We start from the raw sequence: 19,501 nt of genomic DNA, 5'->3' as shown, positions 1-19,501 counted from the left end.
TAGTATCACATCTGATGCTTTTCAAAACCGCAAATACATTTTGTCTTTAAAAGACAATAATCTGCCAAACAATGTTTCAGATGTCTTCCTGGAGCAGATGTGTAACATTCCGAATGAGAAACATATTTGCTTTCTCGAAATAAAGCTTGGATTTTGTAAATCCCACTGACTTCATAAGAATGCTGTTGGGTTGGTATTCTTGCCATTAGTCGACAGGATAGAGGTTATTAACTCTCAGGTTCTCCAAGGAAGTGGGATAAACTCTAGGGCCCAAAATGCTCACTCCAAGCATTTCTCCAGCAGAGAAAGTGTAAATGATATACTTTCACAGATCTCAAGATCTCATTAAACTTTCTGGTAGATATAAGTACAGTGAATTTCCTCATTAATGAAGTGATAAAGAATCCATTTGCTTAGATAGGAATCAAAATCACATAAATTTAAACTATAATTTAGGAAGTGAAATGTAATCCTAGTTCAGGAGAAAATCCTGGTGAAAGACTTATGGAAAGTGTACACTTTTATAGCATATTGTAACATAGCTGCAAAAATCAGCTAACTTTTTAAAAATCATTAAAGTCCTTGAAGAGTAAAACAAATGAACCAACAAAATCAAAGAACTGCAGAAAATAATTGGAAGCAAAATTAGGAAAACACAGGACTCTTGTTTCACCATCGTTAGTTGCTTTGAACTGCATGAAGCAACAAAGCTTTGTTTATACAGGTTCATTAAACTCGGTGAAATCAGTGCCCTGTATAAACAATTTAACTATTTCATACCCTGATTCTTATGACACAAGGTACCTTCCTAATGATTAAGATTTTAAAAAAATCAGAATAAATGATTAATTAACACTCTAGTACAAAGTTTGGTAGCTATAGTTAATAGTTTTATACATCAATGTTCCCACTGAAGAATTAATACTGAAAATGCTGTGGAATTAATTCTGTAACAGATAACAGATTACAAGCTAAGTTAAAAGGACAATAATATTTGGCAGTTTTACTTTAACAATTATACTGACTTTATTTTCTATGTTTTACTAGTGAAATATTTGTTGTGTTAGAAGTTCTACAATATATACCAAACTAATCAAAATTAAAGTGCTTTCTTAGTAGTGATGCAGGATGTTGGCTAGCAGAACCCAGAATACCACTCAGATTGGTACGCACTATCAAAACCAATGCCTTTCCATTTCTGCTATAATACGAACACACTTTCAAGGATTCTTCATCTCATGTTCTCAAGATTGAATGCTTATTTATTATTTATTCTTTTTGTATTTGCACGGTTTGTTGTCTTCTGCACTGTGGTTGAACACCGTAGTTAGGCGGTCTTTCATAGATTCTTTTATGGTTATTATTCTACAGATTTATTAAGTATACCCACAAGAAAATGAATCTCAAGGTTGTATATAATGGCATAAATGTATGATAATAAAATTTCCTTTCAACTTTGAATATACAATTGCTTTAATATAGGGTTTTGACCAGCTGAGTTTCTCAAGCAGTTGTTTGTCAATATGATTTTTAATTCCTGGGCCTGGCATTGATTCTTAAATTTACAATTTTCACATAGCTTATAAGTTTCAATGTTGACCTCATAAACAGAACAGTGGATATTCCTTTTGGTGTAAACAGAATGCAATCAGTTTTTAAGTTTCTCAGGCCAACATTTAAATTTCAATGAATGTTCTTATCAGCACTATAAATGAAGATTATTAGCAGTTTTCAGCATTGCATGGTCAAAAATAAATTGTATATAGTGGCAAATTTTTAAACGGTAATCCTCTTGTCAAAGCTCCATGTTTCTGTAGAATCGATGAGGATTGAGCATGGGGAGCCTTTGGAGCCTAAAAGCTATTGTCAAAATGGTAAAATACATGAGGGCCATTTATTGTTATAGCACAATCTGAGGCACAATTGTATGATAATTAGAGTGTATGAAACACAAGCATGAGCAGACTAAGATACTCGGTGATTTTTGTCTTCTGTCATTTTCCTGTACTAGCTCCATATTCCACAATTTCTTTTGTGTTCAAAAATATATTGATCTCTGATTTGAATATACTCAGAGAATAAGTTTCCACACCAGTCTTGGGTGGAAAATTCCAAAAATTCACGACGCACTGTGTGCATCAGTTTCTTCAATTAATCCTGAATGGCAGACACCTTATTGTGATCGCTGGTATCAGATATCCCAGTCAAGGAAACACTACCCCTATATTTATCCTCTCAAACTCTGCAATAAGTTTGAACTTAAGGTCTGAGATCAATTGTAAAAGTTGATTGGCATATATAGTGTAAAGTGCAACTCTGATTTGACCACTTCTGTATGTGTGATATGTCTACATATAAATGATGCTGAGGCAGAAATTGATGTTTGATATTTTTAGAGAAATAGACCTGGAATATACAATCAGAAATCATCAGGAACAGGAATGCAGATCATTATGGATGGAAGCAGAACCTCTTACTCTAGTGGCGATGAACAGAACAGGCATACGCTATTGAGGTGGCACCATTTTAGCACAAGCGTTACAGCACTATATTTATGTTCTAGCAACTGAATTTAAGATCAACACCTTTCATCATCTCGAATGACTAACACTAAGCACTCGCACCATCGTAAATGAAGTAGTCAAATATACATAATAATACTGCCAGAAAAGGGAAGGCTATTTTGCATAAATTACCTAGTGTTTTGACTGGATCAGAGTAATCAGAATCTGTAAATTGGTCTTGAAAGTTTGTTGCCCGAAATTTGAATCTAAGAAAAATGAAAAAATTATGATAAATAAAGTTGAGTGGGAAACACCATTTTACTCTTTTCTTCACTAATTTGTAAAAAAAATGGATTATGATACTCTCACATATTAATATTAGTCTACTCCAAAAGCAAGCCTGAATGTCTTATAGATATAGCTATACATATATTTATTGATTTATTTCGCGATAGACTGCAGAGCAGGCCTTTCCAGCCCATCGAGCTGCACAATCCAGCAGCTCACCTAACACACTCAAGTTGATCTGCAAATTCCAATGCCTCCAGCAGTGATAGCATTGTGAATCCTGATGTAAGATCATTAGACTACTGCGATCTGAACCAACTCATCATGTCAGTTTTGGCTCAATGGTACCTCTATGCACTGAGGTTGACACTCTTTCTCAGGACATCACAGATGCCCTCCTTTTCCCTTCTTCCACCATTGATGCTGCCCTCACCCATATCTCCTCCTTTATCTGGATATCAGCACTTACCCCATATTCTCACTGCCTCAACAGGGATAGAGTTCTGCTTGTCCTCACCTATCACTCCATGAACTTCCACATCCAACACGTCCATCTCTGTAACTTCCGCCATCTTCAACAGGATCCAACCACAAAACACATCTTTACTTCCCTTCTCTTCCCCTCTCTGCCTTCCCCAGGGATCACTTCCTCTGTGATTCCCTTGTCCATTCATCCCTCCCCACTAATCTCCAACCTGGCACTTATCCCACAAATGGCAGAAGTACTACACATGCCCAATCACCTCCATTCTGGTCCTCAAATGGTTCTGCAGGGCAAGGCAAAATTTCACCTGCAAATCTGTTGGGATTATCTATTGTATCCGATGTCTCCAATGTGGCCTTTACTACACTGGTGAGACCCAATGTAGACTGGGGGACATCATTTTGTCGACCACATCAGTTCCATCTGGAAAAAGTTGGATTTCCTGGAGGCCAACCATTTCAATTTCTCTCCCCATTCCCTTTCCAACATTTCAGTCCTTAGCCTCCTCTTCTACTTCTATGAGGCCACTCTCAGGTTGGAGAAGCAACTCCCCCCCCCCCCCCATATTCCATATAGGTAGCCTGTAAGCTGATGGCATGAACATCGATTTCTCCAAATTCCAGTAATTTATCCCCCTCCTTATTCCCTTTTCTTCAATTTCCCCACTCTGGCTTCTTACCTCTTCTCCTCACCTGCCTATCACCTCCCCTGGTTCCTCTTCTCCTTCCCTTCCCCCTATGGTCCACTCTCCTCTCCTATCAGATTTGTTCTTCTCCACCTCTTTGCCTTTTCCACTCATCGACTCCCAGTTTCCTTTTTCATCACCCCTCTCCCACCCATGTGGCTTCACTTTCTAGCTTGTCCTCCTCTACGCCTACCTAATTCCCCTTCCTTTTCAGTCCTGAAGAAGGGTCTCAGTCCTAAACATCGACAGTTCATTCATTTCCATAGATGCTGCCTGACCTGCTGAGATCCCCCAGCATTTTGTGTGTGTTGTTCTGGATTTCCAGCATCTCTTGTGCTGATCAAAATATTAAGTTTAATGCATCATGTAGTTGATTTCATTCATTTATTTTATCATGGTGTGCAGAGGGTTAATACTTAGATTAAATTTATGGAATATGGCCCATATTGTCTTTGTATACTACCGCTTGAGAACTGATTCTACAGCTGTAATACTGAAAGAATTGTTTTGGATGATCTTCATGGCCAGCTGACAAAACTTAAAATTCCTGCTGTATCTCAGTACGTGACAATAATATCACGATATCAATACCAATTCCCAACAATGCTATTTCCAAGATGTTTGACTTTATTCTCAGCCATGGATAACATCTTCAGATTCAGATTCAGTTTATTGTCATTTAGAAATCACAAATACAATGCAGTTAAAAACTCCAGAATGATATCACAAAAGCACATGACAAAACAGACTACACCAGAAAATCCATCTTACATAGTTGGATTACATAGTTTCATAGAAAAAACATCTTACATAGTTGACAAGGCTCCTGACGGCGAATTCTGCTCTCACTGTTTTTCCCCATTCCTAGAACCAGAGTAGGACAGGGCTATAAGCAGCACTGGGGCCCCACAGGAACTGTATTGGTTCCCGTCCTGTAAACCCCGTCTACCTCGGACTTTAGATACAAAACTGAGTCTTGTCATCTGCAGAAATTCTCCGATGACTCAGCAATAGTTGGATGTACAAAGGGAGGATGGGAGGATGTATACAGGGCCCTGGTGGAAGAATTTGTACACCAGTCTGTCGCTACCAGTACAATCTTCTCCGCAGTGGTGCGCTGGGGCAGTGGCTTCAACCTGGGTGAAGCCAATTGGCTCAAAAAATTGATTAGAAAGACTGGCTCAAACTGGACACACTGGAGACTGTGGCTGAACAAAGGACCCTACAAAAAATCCTGGCAATTCTGGACAAATATTTCTCTCTCTCTGCATGCCACCTTGGCTGAACAGAGGAGCACTTTTAATAATAGACTAAGACAACTGCGCTACTCCAAAGAGCACTATATGAGGTCATTCTTACCCTGGGTCATTGGGTTCTATAATAAGTCAACCTATAGCCAGGGAAGTGATGACCTCTCGTGTTAGACTGTTTGAGGTAACTTATTTTTTATTCCTTCTTACTTCTTTTGTAATATTTGTATATCTGTGCACTTGTAATGCTACTTTGACACTGTAATTCCCTTGGGGATCAATAACGTATCTATCTACCTATCTATCCTCCTTGTCCTCATTTTATATGCCATTGGCGTTCTTGTTCCGTTGAGTCTGTTCTCTGACTTCTTACACTTCCAAATGAATACCACGCTCAGATGCCTCTACACTCTCACAGACTTCAGCAGTCCCAAGGGACCACTTACTCCAGATTTCGATTCACCTTTCTATTTCCATCAGTTCCTTTTGATAAAACCTTCCAATGCAAAACTTCCTTTCACACTTCCCTCCCAACTGTCCAGCACCTAGGGCCCAGGGCCTAAATACTCTTTCTGATATTAGTGATTTAACTACATGTCGTTTTAGTTTAGTATATTGCATTCACAATGTAGTCTCCTATACAATAAGGAGTTCTATTGCAGACTGGTTGATCACTTTCTGTAACATCATCGGCATATGTCATGAAATTTGTTTTTTTTCCTCCCCCTCCCCCCTAACATATCCATATATATATATATGAAAAAGAGGAGAAAAAAAGAAAGAAAAAAAGGAAAAACAAAGAAAGAAAGAGTGCCTGGATATTGGAAGATCCCCACATGCTCCATGGAGTTCAAAATAGCTTTAATATATATATTTATTTCTTTCCCCAGATGACCAATAATTTTATCTTCAGAGCACCTATATACTTAATCCCATCTTTTGTAAATAAGGGTGCCAAATTTTCAGAAATATATCATATTTATTTATTAAATTATAAGTAATTTTTCAAGTGGAATGCAGCTGAAAATTTCATTCTTCCAATGATCTATACTCAAGTATAAATCCAATTTCCAAGTAACTGCAATAGCCTTTTTGGCTACTGCCAATGCAATTTTTATGAATTCTTTCTGATATTTGTTCAATTTGGGTTTCGGTTTTATCCCTTCAATATCACCTAGTAAGAATAATATTGGGTTGTGTGGAAGTTGTGTTCCAATAATTTGTTCCAGTAAAACTCTTAAATTTGTCCAAAAAGGTTGAATTTTAAAACAGACCAAGTAGAGTGTAAAAAAGTACCAATTTCTTGATTACATCGAAAACATTGGTCAGATAAATTTGAGTTTAATCTATTTCCGTTTATTTTTTGTGGTGTAATATATAATTGATGTAAAAAATTATATTGTACTAATCTTAGTCGAACATTTGTTGTTTTTGTCATACTGTCAAGACATAGTGTTGACCAACTTGTTTCATCAATTTTAATATTCAAATCAGTTTTCCATTTTTGTCGACGTCATGAAATTTGTTGTATTTGTGGCAGTAGTACATGCAAGACATATAAAAACAAAACACGTGTGTATACAGACATAAAAGTTAAATTAAATAAGTCGTGCAAAAATAAAAATAAAAGATAGTGAGGTGGAGCTCATGGGTTCACTGCCCATTCACTCCATAAGTACGCATGATCAGTTTTATTGTCCATGGCACCTTGTTTCCTAATGCTGGGATAATTTGTAGAAAAGTGGAATACTTGCTATCCTGGACCCACATACATTTCCTGCTTTCCTCACCACACACACACACCCACAAACATACTTCTCTCTGATGTATGAACATAGCGCTGTTTCTGTGTACCCTTTCATGTGGCAACTCCAAAATTCTACTCATTTCTAAATGATTGCTGCATTTATTCTGCTGAAAATTATGTTGCAACATAAATCAAAATTTTACTTACAGGTATTCTTTATCACTCTTTAGAGGGCCATTGCAAATTTGTTTTACATTGTGCTGACATGAATTTTCAGCTCCAATGGTGTATGTCTCTTCATTAGCATTTTGTCTCTGTGTGTTCGTTCTGCTGCATGGAGGGTTTGTAAAGCCTTCATTTGCAAAGTATGGCTTTGGCTTCTTTACATAAGCATCATACCAAGTAGAGATATTTTTATCGTTCATAGCTGTTAAGAAATTAACCAATATTAATGCAAAATAAAAACTGTGAAACGAAACATTTTTAAAACCTGTACACCAAAATTTCTAATTCTTGGTGTGATCTTGATTATTGTAAAAATTTAAATCTATAGAAGGTCTTGAAAGTTTGATATTTTCCTTCCTTCTCCTAAGTTTAAACTTATAATGCATATTCTCCTTGTGGTGACTCAGAGGCCTGGATTACTGCTCATTTTCTTTCTTGATTTATCCCTCCTTTCTCACCTTTTGCAGTGGAGACAGATTGACAGAGGACCTTCCTTCTTTCAGATGTTCAGTCTGAGGCCCACCCCTTTGAATGTTTCAGTGAAGTATCAACAGAGCTTTGCTTTCAGTGTATATAAATGCAAGTGTCATCTGAAGACTGTGAGCAAATGATTATGCCCATTACAACAGAGGGCCAAAATAGAGGTGAGATGCAACGGCACATGACTGTGAAGAGCACTGGGGTGATGAAAAGGGACTTCTTTGACTCTGTCTGCACTGGAATTGAGTCTACGGTGAGCAGAATTTTCTCTGGTATGTTACAGGGGGAAGTCATACTCCAAATCAGGAATTCCATGCAACAGAATTCTGATATCTTCATGATTTTTATATCATTGAGCTTCACATTCACATTCCACCTCGGAAACACATAGGAAGATTGAAAAGAGGATTTTGGTGATGTAATGCCTTGCTTGACACCAGTTGGATTGGATCTATGATGTACACTTTAGATTAGGGTCATAGTTTGCATGTTATGATATTGCAGGTGTAGAAAGTTAACGAATTTCTTAGAAAGCCAAATTTTAGAAGGCTGTGGCAAGACCCTTTTTCTTTGACAAAGCTGAAGGCTTTAGTGAAGCCAAAACAACTCTGTACAGAGGTTGATGCTTGTTACAGCTTCCTTGAACGTTCTGCGCAGTGAAGATCATATTTATTGCCTTTCCTGATGGGGAATGTGGATTCTGACTCCAGAAAGATCTCTTTGGCCAGTTGAGAATCATTAAGCTGACTTGCCTTAAGGCACACAGGAGGGAGATCTACTTTCATTATAGTATTTGGATAATCTCATTGAAGATGGTCATAATCATCAGCTATGCAAATAATGTGGCCTTCTCACAAGGCCTTAGTATGAGTGCATAGAATATTATATTTGCATACAATACTTAAATAAATAAAGATCTACTTGTTGTATAAAAGCACATTCCCGAGAAGATTCTTGCAGCAAAATCCACCCTGGAAGTTGGATCATATAGGTTTGTCAACATTCTGCAGATATTGGCTTTTCCAACAAATTATTTAATCTGCTAATTCGACATACAATCAGAATGTAACTTCACCTTGCATTGGTTCTCTTTCCTGTAGTTCACTAGGTTGAAGGACTGGCAAGAAGAGGGAATATATTGAGTGTTCATTTTTAATGATTCAATGTACATAATTTTTCATTGGAAGTTTTTGATCTGGAAATCAGCTATTTATACTGATTATGACAAACTTCTTATTGAGTCACTTTCATGCATTTGATCAAACCTCATCATGGCAGTCTGGTACATTTTGTCAATGTATTTATATTTAATTTCTTGGAAAAGAATAATAAATTACCTCTTATTTCAGTCACGATTACTTGGATTTTCTTGATGGACCCATGTTCATCAGTGAAGTAGCACACAGGCATTCTGATTGTAATTGTTGTGGAAGTTGCTTTAAGTATTCCATTTTTATCTAAAGCTGGAACTGGCTTGAGTTTAGGTTTAGGTGGAGCTGTAGAGGAAGAAAAGGCATAATCAAGGATCAATATTCACCATATTTATTTACGCTTGCTGGGTTGGTGTGATAAGCAACAAAAGCTACATTCAGAATTATAATGAATGAAGAATTGTATACAAATAAACATAAAATGGAAGCTTTGAACATTATTCTTATGTATTAAATTCTAAGACTATGACAATCCATATTAAGTTCAGTAATACAACCTAATAACTGCATAAGTTATATTATTTGAACCATATACACTACGGTGCAAAAGTCAGGTACATATATATAGCTAGGGTTCCTAAGGCTTTTGCACAGTACTGAAGTAATTTTATGTATTGTACTGTACTGCTGCCACAAAAAAAAACAACTTTCATGACATACATTAGCAATGATAAACCCGATTCTGAAATGGGTCTCTATTGTGGACTGAGAGTGAGAAGGGGGCAGGCAGAGGAAAAGAGGAAAGGAGAGGAGAGGGAGCAGGAAGCATCATTCTGTAATGAACAATAAACCAACCCTTTGGAATCAAATGACCTTGCCTGGTGTCTCAGGGCTGGGTGTGCCTACACCTTACCCTGGGATTCCTTCTCTGTCATCTGCCTCACACCTCTCCCGTGGCGTTCTACCCTTACCATTCCCAACATCCTATGCTCCTGCCAGATTTACCAACTCGATCTCTACTCCATGTTGATAAATACAGTACTGTGCAAAAATCTTAGGCACCCTAGTTATATATATGTGCCTAAGACTTTTGCACAGTACTGTACTGTTTATGTAATGTATTTACATAATTACATGCAATTATTACATAAGAATTTTTTACTTCCTAACACATTTGAGTAATATTATCTAAAACCAAAACCCTCTACTTTCATAGACCATATGATGAGATGTTTGCTCTGGAGGTGAAATGAATGGTGGTGGCATCCGTCGGTCTCGAGAGACCATGGATCTGCGCCTGGAGTTTCCAGGGCACAGGCCTGGGCAGGGTTGTATGGGAGACCGGCAGTTGCCCAAGCTGCAGGCCTTCCCCTCTCCACGCCACTGGTGTTGTCCAAGGGAAGGGCACTAGGACCCATGAAGCTTGGCACCGGTGACGTCACAGAGCAATGTGTTGTTAAGTGCCTTGCTCAAGGACACAAACACGCTGCCTCAGCTGAGGCTCGAACCAGTGACCTTCAGGTTACTAGTCTGATGCCTTATCCACTAGGCCACGCGCCAACACTTCCTTCTGTATTCACCAAGGGGAAGGTTGTTCCAGATAGAGACTAAGTGGAGTAGTATGCTTTTTTCTGGAACAGGTTGGTATTGAGAAGGTGGAGCTGATGGATACCACAGAACACAAAAGAGTTGGTAACCCAGGATGTTATAGGAAACAAGAGAGAAGACAATTGTAGCTTTTCTAGAGATGCTTGCATCTTCGTTAGCCACAGATGAATCCCAGATGACGAGAGGATAGCTGATGTTGTTCCTTTATCTGAGGGTAAGCAAAGTAAAATTTACCCTTAAAGGAAGGACAGACAAGTAGGCTGTTGAACCTGATTCTGGTGCTAGGTAACTTCTTGGAAAACTCTTAGGAATTAGATTTATGTACATTTGGAGAGGCAAGTGTAGGTTATCAGCATAGCTTTGTGTGAAAGAAATCATATCTCAATAATATGATTGAGTGTTTGAGAATTTAGCTGAGAATTTTGATGAAGGCAGGGTGGTAAACATTAAATTTAACTCACTAAATAGCCAAAGATTGTTTTGTGATAAGAAGCAGATATTGTTGGTAGAAGGTTGTTTTTCTGGTTGGAAGTTTGGAATCACTGATGTTCCACAGGGATCAGCACTGGGACCTTTACTGCTTCAGATATATATTAACAACTTGGAAGTGTGTGCAGTCAGTAAGGCTGGTGCATTTGAAGATGAGGATGAAAATTGGTCAGATTATGGATAGTGAGGAAGATTGTCTAAGGCTACAGCAGGATATTAATCAGATGGAAATTTGGGGGAAGAAATAAATGACATTACCTTCTCCTTCTCAGGATGTACAGTATACAGTTAGTTTTAGGGCTTTACAGAATGTTGATGAACAGGGAATCCATGGGGTTTAAATTCTTAGTTCCCTGAAAGTGGCAACAGAGGTGAATAGCGTGGTGAAGAGGTACATGGCAAGTTTAATTTAACATTTGTCTGTAATTGTACTGGAATAGCTGGGCTAGAAGCATAGTTAGTCGTGGAGCTTAGGTCTTAATTCAGCTGAGGTGTTAAATGTTTTCGTTGAACCGAGTACTCACAGTTGTTTGTTGACGATATGTGGAGTGAATCCAACAATGACACAATTGACACTGGAGAAGGTTCAGAGGAAGTTCACAAAAATGATTCCAGGATTGAATGGCTTGTTATACATAGAGCTCTGGGCCTGTATACACTAGAATTCAATGAGGGGTGACCTCACTGAAACCTATTGAACAGTGAAAGACCTTGATAGAGTGGATGTGGAGAGGACGTTTCCTGTGGTGGGGGAGTCTAAGACCAGAGGACATAACCTCAGAATAGAGGGGCTTCCTTTTAGAACAGAGATGAGGATGAATTTCTTCAGTCAGAGAGTGGAATTCTTTGCCCCAAACAGCTGTGGAGGTCGTCTTTGTGTACATTTAAGGCAGAGGTTTACAGATTCTTGACTGGTCAGGACATGAAGGGATACGGGGAAAATGCGGTGAGATTGAGGCCGAGAGGAAAATTGGATAAGCCATGATGAAATGGTGGAGCAGTCTCGATGGGCCAAATAGCCGAACTCTGATCCTGCATCTTATGGTCTTAATGTCACTTACTCCTCAATAACCCACTAAGTAATTCCAAGTTTAGTTTTTGCCAAAATGACTTGGTTCCAGGTCTTAATAAGGCCATCAAAGTGGCCCAAGCTGGTATCAAGGAACTCTGGGAAATAGGTATCATGGGAGGAACACTTCAGTAGTTAGAGTCATACATTGCATAAAGGAAGGTGCTTGTGACTATCAGATGTCTAGTGCCCGAACATCACTGCAGCAGATCCTTAGGGGAGTGACTGAAGAGTAGCCATCTTCAGTTGGTTCATCAGTGACCTGCTCTGCATATCAGAAATGGGGTGGTTTGCTGATGATTATACAATGTCCAACACAGGGCAGTATGGTAGCACAGTAGTTAGTGTAACACTTTTTCAGTACCAGTGATGTTGCGATCACAATCAGCAGTTCAATTCCCATCTCTGTCTGCAAGCAGTTTGTATTTTCTCTTCAGAACTCCAGGTGCTCCAGTTTCCTTCCACATTCCAAAGATGTACAGGTTAGGATTAGCATATGTGCGCACGGTCTGTTGGCACCGGAAAATAGTGCCCCTTGTGTGCTGTCTTCAGCACACCTTCGGACTGTGTTGGTTGTTGGGCAGTTGACACATTTTACTGTGTGTTTCAATGATTTGACGTTCATGTGACAAATGAAGCTCATCTTTTATCTTCATAATTCTATTCACAACTCCTCAGTGAATTAGGTAATCCACATGTGCATGCAGCAAGAGTTGGACAACATTCAAGCAAGGGCTGGCAAATCACAAATAGTTTGTGTACCACCATAGTCAATGACCATCTCTAATGAGAGAGAGTTGAACCACATACTCTTGGCATTCAACCAGTCCCCCAGCACCAACATTCTGGGTGAGAGTCACCATGGGCTAAAATCTCACTGGACCAGCCTCATACATACTATAGCTTCAAGAACAGGTTATTGGCAGCAGCAACATCTCAACATTTTATACACCAATATTATTTCATCACCTACAAGGAACAGTCAGAAAGGTAATAAGAATATCATCCATCTGTCTGGATGAGTGAAGCTTCAATGACACTCAGGAAGCATGTCAGTGGCCACGACCAAAGTGGAGAGCATTCCAGCACAGTGGGTGTGATGGTCACCGCCAATGAAATGTAACCTGTTTACTTAGGCTAATCTCAATTTAGGACGGCACGGCTGCACACAGTAGTGGTTAGCACAAAGCTTTACATTAACAGGTGATCCAGGTTCAATTCCCACTGCTGCCTGTGAGGAGTTTGTTTGTTCTCCCCATGACCCTGTGGGTTTCCTCCGGGTGCTCCGGTTTCCTTCCACAGTCTAAAGACGTACTGGTTGGTAAGTTAATTGATCATTGTAAATTGTCCCACGCTTAGGCTAGGATTATATCAGGGGATTGCTGGGCAGTGTGACTTGAAGGGTCAGGAGGGCCTATTCCGCACTGTATCTCAATCAATCAATAAGTAAAGAATTTTTTTAAAAAGTACCTTCCAAACCCATGATCTCTACCGCCAAGGGGGAGTAAAGACTTTGGGTATTGAGAACACAACACCTTGATGTAAGATATATTTTACCGTTCATTTAAAATGTGTTCAGCTGTGTTACGGACTGATTTCAACTTCTAAATGTTAACACAGGGCCAGATTCCTGTTGCATTCTGATTCTTATTATGATCTGCCTTCTCTTCTTAATTCACTTAATGTTTGTGCATACAGATTAATGTCCACGTGTGAATGGCATATGGAAATACAACCAATACCTTCATGGAGACCTGAGAACATCCACAGTGTCCAAGATATCCACTAATGGTCCTAACTTCTCACCAGAAGCATTCAAATGTGCAATGATGCAGCAAATAACTTCTTATTATTCTCACTTCTGATTTCTTACTACTCTCTCAAACATTTACATGGCGGTTATAATTGAGAGGTTAATTATGCCAAAAATGTTAAAAAGAAAACCTTTTACATCCATGGTGACTGTCTGTTCTGATGTCTGAGGTCCAATACCAGCTCCATTCATAGCACGGACCTTGGAAAATAAGGATTGGCATTCAAGTAAACAGAAAAGAAGTTGTTCACTTAAGGAAGATAGAATTTAAATAAGATTAAGCAGTTTCTACCTCCAGAACAGGGGTTCCCAACCTGGGGTCCAAGCTTGATGGTATTGGTCCATGGCATAACCAGGGTTGGGAACCACTGCTCTCGAATATGATCTCATTCAATGTCATAGTCCTCTTCTAAAGATTATTGCATGATTCTGTAGCAGTGCTTACCAATACACACTGAAACAATGTGATATTGTAAAACACACTATTCAAGTAATTATATCCACCATTCTCAAAAATGAACCAGAAATTTCAGAAGTATCAAATGACTGAAGCACTTTGAAATTGTTTTTCATAAAAATAATATTTAAAAGAGCTTTTATTTGAAATACTTAATAGCTCTCCAGTTATGAGGAGAAAAATCATCAACCTTTTATTCTACAAGTATCTAAGAGCCTATTTTAATTAACTGTTGGTTAGCTTTCTATACAAAGAAATATATATCCATGCTTTTCTACAGAGACCAGTTCACTATAGGAAAACATGTTCTCAATTCTCGTAGAGTTGTCTAACCAAAGTTCTATCCAAGTTTAAACATAACTCCTCTCCTGCTCTTTTCTATCCCTTTAAGAATAAAGTACAGTGGTTTGTTATAAACACAAGAGCTTGTGCAGATGTTGGAATGGTCTGTTAGCTTTTTAATAAGCTCATTAACATTTAATGTTTGGTGATTTCCTCACTTCCTTCCATGCCTCCATAAGACAATCAAGATCAGTTTTCAATGAGAAAGTGACCTCTTAATTATTCTCCAAAAATGATTACAAGATAAACATGTATGTCTTATTGACATTCTGGGAACATTGACCATTTTATGGAAACGGAAATGATAAGTTGTCTCTTACCCATATGCTGTATGTGTTTCCACCTTTTAACCCTTCTATGACAGCACTGAGTGTTTCGTTCTTTTCCACAGTTGTCAAATTGTTTATTCTGGGTTCAGCAGCTGCTCCTTCTTTGTGAATGATAGCCTGGTATCCATGAATATTACCATTTGGCATAGATGGTGGCAGGAAAGATGCATAGACTTTCGTCACCTCATCTGGTATTTTCTGAAGGGTAAAATTCTGTGGTGCATCTTCAGGCACTAAGAAATAAGTGTTTTAGTGAGTTATTCTGACATATCAATCATGATCTTTGATAAGGTTTGGGTGAAGTGCATAACTTCCTGCCTTTATAGTTCTGGTGAGAAGCATAACTCTCATAATGGAAATGTAGATTTCCGCAGTACATGATCATATGGTAAGTATTTTAAATGGTTTAAAATGAACAGTTAGCACCTACACTTCATGTATGCATTTATGGTAAATTCGCTGATGTTGCAGTTCCATTGTGGAGGGGACATTCAAAGCTGTGACCACAATGTTGCGGAACATATATCAGATACAGAGTATTGATTACTCAAATGCCCCACATGTTTCTCAGTTATTTCTACTGAACAAAATACAGTCTCATCAGAATCTTAACTCGGCTCTACCCGTTCAATTTTCGACATATAATACGACTTAGTAACAACAAAACCAAAACTGTACTTGGAAATACAACAAAAATCCTCATTCATAAATCATGAAAATATCTTAAAGTGCAACTTATGTTTTATGTACATACGAGTTTCAAGGGTCCTAATGGTGACTGGTTCACTGGCTTTGCCGTGAATTTTGGCTTCTTCTTCTCTGCCTGTGAATGCAGTGACGATTATAGTGTATCTAGTAAATGGCTTTAAACCAGAGATCTCACAGGTTTTGTTCTGCTTTTCTGTTCTAACAATGGTCATTGTGCTTTCTCCATTATCTGTCTGCAAAGAATTAAAATATATATTGTTGGAATATGACATTAACTCATATATATCCTGTACACATCTCAAGATTGACATACATCCAAGACTAAGTATGTACATTTTTTCCATGCTTTAGCTATTTTCAATATAATGATGGATTTAAAAGCATTGCGTTCGTCAAAATAAATGCCACCTTTAAAAATGGCCTATAACAATGCCAACCCACTGTCAAGTTTGTGAAAACACTTTCAAACTTACTTTTTAAAATTCCAAAGGAATAATCAAGCTATTAAAAATGGTTAACAAATTTAAAACATACAAAATGCTTATACACAAATTAAGGAAAGTTCAAGAAGTACTATTACTTATGGTGATACCTTGGAATTTCCTTCTTCTATTGAAATCAAATAAGAATTCCCTGTTCCAGATCTAACCTGGTGCAGTAATAAAAGCAGAAAATGCAGAAATATTCAGCAGATCAGGCAGCATCTGTGAAAAGAGAAAGAGAGTTAATTTTTCGGGTCAAAGACCCGTCATCAAAACGGGGAAAATGGAAAAATCAAATGAGTTTTAGGTTGCAAAGTCGGTGCAGAGAGATGGATAAGACAATGGGAATATCCCTGGTAGAGCGAGGTTAGGGTTGCCAAGATGATCCCATTTGGTTGCAAGATTAATAAGAGTAGTTGAGAGAGAGGAAAAACAAAGCAATGTATTAAACCTATGACATGAAGGTGAGAGCTGCTGCTGAGTACTAAAACCAAAAGCAGAAGTTAGAAATGCCCAGCAAATCAGCCAGTGACTGTGGAGGGAGAAAAACTGTGTTATTGCAGGTGGACAACCTCACTGTAGTTCTGATACAGGCAGAAAATTTTATCTGAATTTGTTGAATTAGATATTGAGTACAAAGACCACAAACACATTCAGATGGAAGATGTGTTGCTATTCCTCAAGCTTATAACTGGCCTCAATTGGAACAGTGTAGGAAGCCACAAATAGGTCAGATTGGGAGGGGATGGAGAATTTAGCTGATAGGCAAGTATTAGATGACTTTGTGCCTATGGATCAAATGGCATTGTTTCACAAAGACCTCATCCAATCTGCTTTTGTTTCTCCAATGTAGACAACAAAGTTAAGTTTTAAGAATTTTAATCCTGCCTCCATTGAGACCACAAGCCAAGCTTGGGTTTCCACTTGTCTGCTTACCTTTATTCTCCATCCGATTTCTACTCTGACCTGTCTGCAGCATCCTGCAGTGTTTTAATGAGGTCCACATAAGCTTGAGGAATAGGACATCATCTCCCATCAGGTCACATTGTTGTCTTTGAGACTCAATATCAAATGCAACAGCTTTGAAGAAATTGCTTCTGTTATTTGTATCAGAACTGGCCAATTCTCTGTAAGATTATTCACCTGAAACATTAACGTCATGTTTCTCTCTTCACGGATCTGATGGGGTATTTCCAGCATTCTCCTTCCAGTTTCAGATCTTGACAAAAGCTCTGTCCTGCATTTCACAGCTTTATCAATCTCCTCTTGTTGTTTTTTACCTCTCTCTCTCTCCAATTACCCTGATTAATCCATCAACTAGGTAGATTTGTAAATGACAGGATCATGTAGGTAACACTAGCCTTACTCTAGCAGAAATATTTGCTTTGCCCTATCCATCCTACCTCTACTCCTTCTGCAATTTGAAGCCAGCCTCATTTTTCTCACTTTCCCGGTTTTGATAAAGAGTCTTCAATCTGAATCAATTACTCCATTTTTCTTTTCACAGATGCCGCCCGACTTACTGAGTGTTTCCAAAATGATGTTTCATTTCAGATTTACAGCTTCTATGGTATTTTAAAAATTTAATAATGCTGGTGGTGATTGTTCCAGTGGATTCATAAATGCAATGCTGGAATTGCCTTCTATTGTGTACTTTACTTTCTGAGTGTCATCAGGAGATTATTCTTGAGTAGATGCCAGAAAAACGGTGGATGTCTACATTCCCAAGTTTGTTGCCACTTCCATAGTAAAATACTGACAAGTTGTGTGTGGAACTGACAGCTATTTCTGCCAGAATGTGGCCATGCTTCTCTCTCAGTCTCCTTCATCTCCCTGATGTTATGCTGATAACTATTTTTATTAGTAATCTCACTAAACTCAATTTTCTATCTTCATTTAAAAATCTAATATGGGGCACTATTATGCTACATATTATCAAAAAATGTGCTGATAAACATTTTGAATTGCAAATTGATTTCTATTTCAATTACCACGTTATTTTTTGATTTTTTTAGATCCTTTATTGATCATATCAGTTATTGAGATTCTGCTAGAACTCAAGTGCAACTGCTAAAATATTTAGACAGCTAAAGCCATTTAATAGTGTTAGATGGTACACTTTAATGGATGTACAACTAACCCTACAGAGATCTAACCATGACTGAAATCAGTGATACGCTATTCAATCTTTTGTTTCTCCCGTTGATAATTGCACTATTTCAGTTTTTCTGAAAAAACTAAAACTAATCATAGCAGTGTAACAACTGCTGCAGAAAACTTAAACAACCAACATTAAATTGCCCATGTACTTCGGATTAAATTTGCAAATGCTGTACTAATTTAAATGGAATTATATGTCAATATGACTTTTTTAAACAAATGATTCATAAAGATATTAGGAATGACTTTCCAAATTTGTGCATCTGGTTGGAGTGGTTTCCAGCTAGGTGATACAAATTCACCAAGTAATTATTGCACAAATTAGGTGAAAAATTGTTTAAAACTAAGCTTTTGTTTTACTTGATGTTTTACAAGATGGTGCCAGTGAACAACATGACCAACGACGACGTCCCATGGACAGTTCACAAAACTACTTCTTTTACTGTGGGAGGATGACTCCCAGAGTTGTATTATGTATACATACTTTGATAATACATTTACTTTGAATCTTTGAACTTGTTTGTACTTTTTGCAGATTGTAGGATATGTGAATTGATTTCTTTAAAAGCTTTCCAAAATTTTACATTAGTGGAAGAGAAATGCTGAAGTTCAGATGCCTCTCCTTATGTCAGGCTGGATGATGGTGGGGAGAAGGTTCCTGGACTACCTGCCCTGATGACTAGCTCAGAAAATGAGATGAACAGAAGTCCGATAACATGCATCCTTACCATAAGTGCTTATGAAAAGGGAAGAAAGTCACCTATAAATTAAAGGGTGATATCATCTGAAATTAGAAGTATACGGTTTCATGGACAAAACAATATACTTACTGTACTGAAGTAGCAAGATTGTCAATTAAACATCTGGCAGTTTATTTGAAGAAACTTGTCAAAATTGTTGTAAACCATCAGAGCACAGAAAACAAATGGCTTTCATTTTTTTTCTTGCTAGCCAAGGCAAATCTCTTACCAGAATTACATCAATGAGATAGGAAGGTGGATCTGCAGGTATTTCCCAGGCAACCTCAATTATATCGTAGGACTTTACTGTAACAGTGACATTTTCTGGAGGGTCATCTGGATCTGCAGAATAAAATTATTTCTTCTCAAATGGTTCAATATTGAAAATGTTGTGCAGAGCAATTATAATATTACAATTATAATATTCATTATTCACATAAACTAATCATGATTTGATTTAAAACTATGCTTTCGACTGTGAATGTTATAT

At 37.9% G+C, this 19,501-nt stretch overlaps 1 protein-coding gene across 5 annotated transcripts in view; it reads right to left on the bottom strand.

Annotated features, from left to right (window-relative positions):
* The window catches only part of ptprq (protein tyrosine phosphatase receptor type Q), a 171,284-nt gene that overhangs the window by 28,866 nt on the left and 122,917 nt on the right, over positions 1-19,501 (bottom strand). For all 5 annotated transcript variants that reach the window (XM_059978394.1, XM_059978390.1, XM_059978391.1 and 2 more), the window contains exons 42-48: positions 19,241-19,353; positions 15,676-15,862; positions 14,913-15,154; positions 13,925-13,994; positions 9,001-9,159; positions 7,166-7,385; positions 2,697-2,770 (exon numbers count right to left, since the gene is read on the bottom strand). In XM_059978394.1, coding sequence (XP_059834377.1) covers positions 2,697-2,770; positions 7,166-7,385; positions 9,001-9,159; positions 13,925-13,994; positions 14,913-15,154; positions 15,676-15,862; positions 19,241-19,353 — 1,065 coding nt within the window. The remainder of the gene's footprint in view (positions 1-2,696; positions 2,771-7,165; positions 7,386-9,000; positions 9,160-13,924; positions 13,995-14,912; positions 15,155-15,675; positions 15,863-19,240; positions 19,354-19,501) is intronic.

Source organism: Hypanus sabinus, chromosome 8 (assembly GCF_030144855.1).
Source record: "Hypanus sabinus isolate sHypSab1 chromosome 8, sHypSab1.hap1, whole genome shotgun sequence".
Classification (NCBI taxonomy): Eukaryota; Metazoa; Chordata; class Chondrichthyes; order Myliobatiformes; family Dasyatidae; genus Hypanus; species Hypanus sabinus.
Note: the sequence above shows the minus strand (reverse complement) of the source record. Positions and strands in the feature narration are given on the sequence as shown.